At 44.0% G+C, this 8,345-nt stretch overlaps 1 protein-coding gene across 1 annotated transcript; it reads left to right on the top strand.

The window, feature by feature from the left end:
* Positions 1 to 2,426: 2,426 nt before the first annotated feature.
* On the top strand, positions 2,427 to 4,025 carry LOC122025629 (peroxidase 51-like). Its single transcript, XM_042584463.1, has 3 exons — positions 2,427 to 2,844; positions 2,927 to 3,118; positions 3,341 to 4,025. The coding sequence occupies exons 1-3, from the start codon at positions 2,635 to 2,637 to the stop codon at positions 3,914 to 3,916; spliced, it is 978 nt and encodes a 325-aa protein (XP_042440397.1). The 5' UTR covers positions 2,427 to 2,634; the 3' UTR covers positions 3,917 to 4,025.
* Positions 4,026 to 8,345: the final 4,320 nt, after the last annotated feature.

Genomic DNA, 8,345 nt, shown 5'->3' with positions numbered 1-8,345 from the left:
GAGGTAAATTCTATCATGTTCGCGGCTTTGACACGTGGAGCTCGCTGGTTGGGACTACCACGTCACACCAGGGCGCCCGGAAGGGATCCGGGACGCCCCGAGCCTCCTATATAAGGCGGAGCTCAGAACAACAACTCAGAACTGAAGAACTGCTCTCTTGTGCTCCTGCAACGCCGCGAGGCCACTCCGACAAAGCACTCTCTTCCATTTAATTCTTTTCATTTTGTCGGTATTTTCTTTTCTATCAATTCTTGTACTAAATTTGTAATTCCATTTTTCGAATTGATAGTGATTGCCCAACGAAAGTACTCAACGAGTACGGGCCTTGGAGTAGGAGTCCACACAGGTTCCGAATCAAGTAAAATTGGTTCTGTGTTAGCATTGTTTTACATTTCCGCTGCTTACTTTTATCAAAAAATTTTATAATCGATATTCACCCCCCCCCTCTATCGAACGATCACGATCCAACAGAAAGTACTAGAAAAATCTCCTTCATTGAAGACAGAGAAGTCTCTTGCACTCTTTGATAGCTCAGAAAGTAACTAGGAAATGAATACAGAAGTTGTTATTTAAGTTGTGCTTAATTCCTAACATCAGGGAGGCTTTTTATAGCCTCCTGGGATAAAGTATCCGTTGATGTTCATTGCTTAGAGGCACCTCCAAGGAGGTCCAAGGCGCCTCCAAGAGGATAAAGCTTATCCTTCAACGATAAAACTTAATCCTTCTCAAAGGCTACTAGAGGCACCTCCAACCAGCTTGAGGGCTCATTCCATCTTCCTTGAAGGCACCTTCCATTAGTTTGCTTGAATAAGAACTGTTAACTTTTCCTCGCTCTTCCTTTTGAGTGATGCTCTTACCATTCGAAGTTAAGCTCACGTGAACCTAACTCTGAGCTTCTCCTCGAGCAAGCTTTCTCTATGGCTTTTCGTCCCTCAGATGTGCCTCGCGCATCCTTCTAATCCATCGGTATACTCTTGCGTAGCTTTTCTCGCTCTGATGCGCCGAGCCCGTCAACTCATTTTCAGTACCATCCTTCTTATCCGCTACGTCTTCCGCTTGATTTTTTGTGTTCCCAAGTTCCTGCACACTTAGACACAAGACATCAAAACATAATAAGACCTAACTTGACTTAGTTGACCACATCAAAACCAACACAGGATATTTATAAAATTTAGATGTGCCACCCAAGGGAACTTGAAGTTATCTAATGGCATGCGATGTTAACGTCTCTTATTTTAAGCCTACTAAGTCTTAAGTAAGACGATTTGCATATTATCTTTATAATATGGAAAGGGGTCTTCTTCGCAAAGGATTTTGCAACTTTTGTTCAGTTTTTGATTGAAAGGGAGTCCAAGTAGGCAATGGTATTTATTTTTAGCATGGAAGATGGTGCTAAGATCACACCTTATATTGTTATACACGCAAGCTTTTCTTGGCAAGATCAGGTCAGTTGATCCGTGTGATAGTTGGACCTCTCACAAGTTCATCTTAGTCTATCTTACAAGACAATGCGTTGATGGATATTAATTACTAATGTCTAAGCTTTTTTGCATTTGACATTTTTAACTCTCTCTCTCTCAAGAGTCAATTCAACAATGTGGAAGTGAATGATAGTAGATATTTTGAAGTGAGTTTCAACCTATGCTTTGGTATCATATGAGATTGATAGTTTATACGATAAGATGTGACCTTCTCGTGCTCTCGAAAAGCCATTAGGTTAGGACACAATTGCTGCTGTGATAAGTTCAACATCTCAACGGCTCTTAATAGTCTTTGAAGGAAACCTGTCACCAACTATTCTATCAATTACACTTGAGAGGTGATATATGGTGGATTAATAGACTAGTGTTCTATTAATGCTCAATTTACAACGGTCACCTAGCCGCGATCGTGCAATAGTGACCTGGCCTCGAGCCCGCGGTCTCATCAGGAAATTTCTAGGAAAAATTGTCTTTCAATGAGATGGGAACCGTGTCGATCCATAGGAAAATTGTTACTTGTTACTCTAGTCCACCCCTTCCAATAAAGAAAGAAACCCTCACAGATCAAACACTGCCCCCATTAGCATTTGGTAGGCAGGGAACACCAGCTGTCCCACTGCATTGTGGACCAAAATTTCATTCTCAGAAGCAACCATGAAACCGCAATTTCCTGATTACTTCTCAAAGAATTGATTGGGCTCCAACCAAAGTCACACTAATCATGCAGAAAAAGAACAGTTCTATTAGACCCACAGACTTGATCAATCCAAGAAAGCTTTGACTTTGAAAAAGATTTAATGCCCTCGACAGGCATTCTAATTCTGACTTCAGTTTCTAAGTTTTTTTTATCATAATTTTATGCTGACTCAAAAGCTCAATGGAGTTAAGTTAATCCTAGAAAGTTGTCAGCAACTACATGAGCTTCCACCAAAGCTCTCAATTTTTATTTATTTTTTTTATATGCCCAGATTAAGGTTTTACAGGTAAAGCCCAGCTCATATTCCCACAATCATGGCAATTATTTGATTAATAGAACAAAACAGAGCCATTTCCTTGAAGAAAGTGGCTGAGCACATGCTAAGGGAGCCTCCTGTTGTCTTTCTTTCTTTCTTTCTTTCTATTGGACTAGTTGATTAAGGAAAAGAGAGTGGAGATGTGGAACCTGTGGTTGCCGTGGCTGCTGCTGTCGGCGGTGTGGATGGCGGCCGCGAGCGGGGAGGATGGCCTCAGGCCCGACTTCTACGGCTCCGCCTGCCCCAATGTGGAGGCCATCGTCAGAGACGCTGTGCGGCGGAAGTTGAACCAGACGGTGGTGACGGTGCCGGCGACTCTGCGCCTCTTCTTCCATGACTGCTTCGTGCAGGTGAGTGAGTTGGCGTCGTGTCTGTGGATTTGGATTTTGGGTAGATCCAGTGGTTTGGGGGTATTGAGAGGAGTGATCTCAGGGATGCGACGCGTCGGTGATGATCGCGTCGGCGCGAGACGACGCGGAGAAGGATGCGCCCGACAACCTGTCGCTCGCCGGCGACGGCTTCGACACCGTAATCAAGGCCAAGCAGGCGGTGGAGGCGCAGTGCCCCGGCGTGGTTTCCTGCGCCGATATCCTCGCCATCGCCGCAAGAGACGTCGTCGTCCTGGTCAGTCCGCTCTTCTCCTCTTCTTTACTTCCCATTCTAGGGTTTGCGGTTGTTTACACTTGACTCCTTTTCAAAGTTTAGATATTATTACATTGTACCCCTATAAATTTTCCATTTTATCCCTAGCTAGACTATCAATCGAATATCTTTAGGGGCAATGAACTCAGAAACACAAATTTGAAACGAATAGGGGGTAAAATAAAATTTACTCTACTTTTATAGTCCGGCGGCCCAAAGTTCACGGTGGAGCTCGGCCGGCGCGACGGCCTCGTCTCACAAGCCGCGCTGGTCGCCGACCACCTCCCCGGCTCCGACTTCAACCTCGACCGCCTCGTCTCCCTCTTCCGTCTGAACAACCTCACCGCCAGCGACATGATCGCGCTCTCCGGCGCCCACACCGTGGGTTTCTCCCACTGCGACCGCTTCTCCAGCCGCCTCTACGCCTTCAACTCGACCACCGCCGTCGACCCCTCGCTCAACGCCACCTACGCGAAGGCCCTCATGCGCGCCTGCCCCCGCAACGTCGACCCCACGATCGCCGTCAACATGGACCTCTACACCCCCGTCACCTTCGACAACGTCTACTACCGGAACCTGCTCAACGGCGAGGGCCTCTTCACCTCCGACGAGGTGCTGTTCACGGACATCCGGTCCAGGCCGACGGTGGAGCAGTTCGCCGCGGACCAGGCCGCCTTCTTCGGCGCCTTCTCCTCGGCCATGCTCAGGTTGGGGAGGCTGGGGGTCAAAACAGGGTCGCAGGGGGAGATCAGAAGAGACTGCACGGCCTTCAACAATTGATTTTCTCATAAGCTTTTCCTTCTCAATACAATTTTTGAGCTACCCACATAGCATAAGATATGATTGTATTGCCGGTTATTATACAAAAGTTGTGAATTTTTTGACATTATATGGTTTTTTTTTTCCATTTTAAACGGTTTAAATTTACATACTAGTTTTAATCAAACTTATTACATTTATCTAAATTATCATTAAAGTCACAAATAAGTAGAATTCTCAGATGGATCGAACCGTAATAAGACAGGTCAACTTGTTGTCGGACAGTCATTTGGCAAGGTGACAAGGGCCGACTCATCATTTTGACGGGTTGGAAATGGTGGGTTAGAAAATTTCTAATCCAACTTAATACGGGTTACAAGTTAAACGTACGAACTCATGAAAACAATAAATATAAAAGATTAAAAATTTTAAATTTAGATTAGACTAGTCAAGTATTGAAAGAGTTTAAAATTTAGATGTTTTCATTGGAAGTTGTTTGGTTTATTTATTCTTTTAACACATCTAAAACATATTACATTTAATTTAATAAAACAGAATTACTTACTCTTTGAGAAATTGATTTATCTATACATGTTTTAAGAGAAAAAAAAAACGAGATGACATCTAAGTTTTAAGATTTGTTCTATAATAGATAGGGAGAAAAAATATGTTGGGAAAAATAATACGTTGCTAGATATTTTTAGAGATTTCACATAATTTAAATTTAATTTACAATAGATATGACCTGAGCGGATAACCTCATGCTGCCAGCAGGGGCTGATTGCTGTTACGTGTCGAAAAATGACAGATCGAATTCAGTCGAGCGTGCAGATCTGTTGAGCAACAGGTCTGTGTTACCAAGCCGAGCAGTCGAGAGTACAGAGTCTGATCGGACAGAGCAACCGTCCAATCAGAGAGACCGACCAAAAGTACGGTTGGGCGGCGCGAAGCGACTGGGTGAGCTGACTAAAGCTTGCGAGAGTCGCAGTTTTCTTAAAACAGATTCGCTCCACCTCCGACTGTTCTTCAAGACTTACTAGAGTTGTCTGTTTCCCAGGATACAACGGTAACGTTAATGATCGATTAGAGTAGTGAAACGTCGATCGAGGAGGAGGGAACACATGTGGAGAGCTTTTGTTGTTTTTTTCGTTACACAGCAGCAAAAGGTTTATGACTGGCCCAGCATTTGGCACACGTAGGTCGTGCCCGCACACGAGTCAACATAATTCAGTGCAATCCGAACCCTGCATTTACAAGGCCTACGCACCCACACATGAGAGAAAGTCTCTCCTTATGCATTTATTCACTTGTTCAATGCATGTGAATGAATATAAACTAACCAACATGGCTTGAAGCTCCCAATGTGAGACTAAAATCTTATTCACAATAGAACTTCTATCCTCTTCCATCTTTTCTCCATTCACACATATTTAACAAAATATTTAAAGGTTTAATAAAAATCTAGTTTAAATTCTAAATGAATTTCAATTCTTCCATAGAGATTTAAAAATATTTTATAGGTAATTTAGATACCGAACGAAAAAATAAGGACAAATATACGTGGGATAGACTATTTTATAATTGAGTTGTAGTTAATATAAGTTATATGTAATTTAGGTACCAAACTAGAAACAAGGAAAATCACATGTAGGGTGGACTGTTTTATAATTAAATTATAGTTAATATAAGGTTGGTAAATCCTGTTAAACCGTAAGGCTAAAATATTTAAATGATTTGATAGTAATTACAATTAAGATAAATGTTGAGTTAGTTGAGGTGAGGTTGAATGAGTTAAAATTTGAAAGGGGTGGAATGGGTCCATAGGGTTGAGAGTTATATTCTTTCTTTGCTTGCTTGGAAGAAGAGGCCAAAGATTTAAAATAGATTACACCAGAACAACAATAAGATGAAAGTATCAGAGATGATTAAATCACACCCACGAGCCCATTTAATTTTCTAGTTTAGTTTTAAGTTTTAGGGATTTTTTTCTTCAACCCACGAGTCAACCTAAACTCGTCACGGAACAATCCGTGCGGGTCATTAGCCCAGATGGACTGGCCTATCTAGACTCTTCTTTTAAAAGGTTCATAAAATTTCAACTCAACTCATTTAAATTAGTTGGTGAAGTAGATCATCTCAATATGTCCAACCCAAATTGATGGACCTACAAACAAAAAAAACCTCTTCAATTATTTTTTTACCTTATTATTATAATTTTAGGTAGTTTAATTCTATAAAAATAATTTGAGTTAAAACTGTAAGATAGATTAAATTGTCTAAACTTGGGGTTGATAATTTTGACCAAAGTGTTACATATATATCTGAGCTATCTAAATTCGTAAAGAAACCCTTATTGTGATTTTGGAACTTATAAAATCATTTTATATCTAATTTAATAATTTTTACTAGTTTAATTTATGTGCACATAGGAGCATTGGCTAAAATGTTAAATGAAATAAAACTATTCAAGTTTCAAAGATAATCCCTCGGTTATATTCCTTTAAAATCATTAGGTTTATTTTTAGCTAGCATTAGGTATTCCGTCCTTCGAGCTAACTAATCTAAGGGATAATTTGTTCAATCCTATGAAAGTTTTCTATTAGTTATCAGGGGTGAATTTGAAAGTATCCGTAACGAACAACCCAACAGCCTAACATCCCAAGTTTATCATTCTACTGAAGGAAAATGTCATACAATGTGTCATAATTAAGATTCAAATTATGGGTGCTTACAGACTACAGTCGGCGTCGAGTCCGCCCAGATCCAGAATTATGATGAAGGCAACGCCGAGCGAAGGAACATGGAGCTAGATTTGGTTGACGAGGAGCGAGCCAAGGCGTCCGTCCGGCTGATGGCGTACCGTCAACGGATGAAGCAAAACTACAACAGGCGCGTAATCCCCAGATCATTCCAGGTCGGCGACCTTGTCTGGAAGAAAGTCAAGCCGGTCGGCGACGTCGGCAAGCTGGAAGCTCCCTGGGCGGCCCCTTCAAGGTTATCGAAAAGCTCCGTTCGGGCGCTTACTATTTGGAGGATGAAGACGGACGGCAGCTGGATCGACCATGGAGTGCGAATCATCTCCAGTCTTATCGTGCCGGATGAAAGGTGCACTGGTGTAACTCATTTTTGTGTATATTCTAGTCGCCCATGTCCTTGTAATGCAGGAAGCAGAAATGAATTAAAGGATGGCTAGTGTGTTTGCCGAACGGAAGACCGTCGAGCTCCGACGTTAAATATCGAGAGACGAGCCGGCGTCTATAAACTCTCCGAGCGGAAGGCCGTCGAGCTCCGACGTTAAATATCGAGAGACGAGCCGGCGTCTATAAACCCTCCGAGCGGAAGACCGTCGAGCTCCGACGTTAAATATCGAGAGATGAGCCGGCGTCTATAAACCCTCCGAGCGGAAGACCGTCGAGCTCCGACGTTAAATATCGAGAGACGAGCCCGTGTCTATAAACCCTCCGAGCGGAAGACCGTCGAGCTCCGACGTTAAATATCGAGAGACGAGCCGGCGTCTATAAATCCTCCGAGCGGAAGACCGTCGAGCTCCGACGTTAAATATCGAGAGCGCCCGCGTCTATAAACCCTCCGAGCGGAAGGCCGTCGAGCTCCGACGTTAAATATCGAGAGACGAGCCGGCGTCTATAAACCCGCCGAACGGAAGACCGTCAAGCTCCGACGTTAAATATCGAGGCGAGGCGCTATAAACTCTCCGGCGGAAGGCCGTCGACTCCGACGTTAAATATCGAGAGGCGGCGATATAAACCCTCCGGGAAGACCGTCGAGCTCCGACGTTAAATATCGAGGCGAGCTGGCGTCTATAAACCCTCCGGCGGAAGATCATCGAGCTCGGCGTTAAATATCGAGAGACGAGCGGCGTCTATAAACTCGAGGCGGAGAGCGCCGACGTTAAATATCGAGAGACGAGCCAGCGTCTATAAACTCTCCGGCGAAGGCCGTCGAGCTCAACGTTAAATATCGAGGCGAGGCGTCTATAAACCCTCGGCGGAAGACCGCCGAGCTCCGACGTTAAATATCGAGACGAGCCGGCGTCTATAAACCTCCGAGCGGAAGACCATCGAGAAAATATCGAGAGACGAGCCGGCGTCTATAAACCCTCCGAGCGGAAGACCGTCGAGCTCCGACGTTAAATATCGAGAGACGAGCCGGCGTCTATAAACCCGCCGAGCGGAAGACCATCGAGATCCGACGTTAAATATCGAGAGACGAGCCGGCGTCTATAAACCCTCCGAGCGGAAGACCGTCGAGCTCCGACATTAAATATTGAGAGATGAGCCGGCGTCTATAAACCCGCCGAGCGGAAGACCGTCGAGCTCCGACGTTAAATATCGAGAGACGAGCCGGCGTCTATAAACCCGCCGAGCGGAATATGCCAATAAAAAGAATGCAACTGCCCCAGAAATTCGCCTCCAATATTGTTAGATCGTCT

The sequence above is a fragment of the Zingiber officinale genome, chromosome 9B (genome assembly GCF_018446385.1).
Source record: "Zingiber officinale cultivar Zhangliang chromosome 9B, Zo_v1.1, whole genome shotgun sequence".
Taxonomy (NCBI): domain Eukaryota; kingdom Viridiplantae; phylum Streptophyta; class Magnoliopsida; order Zingiberales; family Zingiberaceae; genus Zingiber; species Zingiber officinale.
Note: the sequence above shows the minus strand (reverse complement) of the source record. Positions and strands in the feature narration are given on the sequence as shown.

Bases quoted from the DNA above. Each gene is read 5' to 3' on its own strand.
- LOC122025629 (XM_042584463.1), top strand. From the start codon at position 2,635: ATGTGGAACCTGTGGTTGCCGTGGCTGCTGCTGTCGGCGGTGTGGATG. The intron at 2,845-2,926 runs GTGAGTGAGTTG...GAGTGATCTCAG, and splicing joins TCCATGACTGCTTCGTGCAG to GGATGCGACGCGTCGGTGAT. The intron at 3,119-3,340 runs GTCAGTCCGCTC...CTACTTTTATAG, and splicing joins CAAGAGACGTCGTCGTCCTG to TCCGGCGGCCCAAAGTTCAC.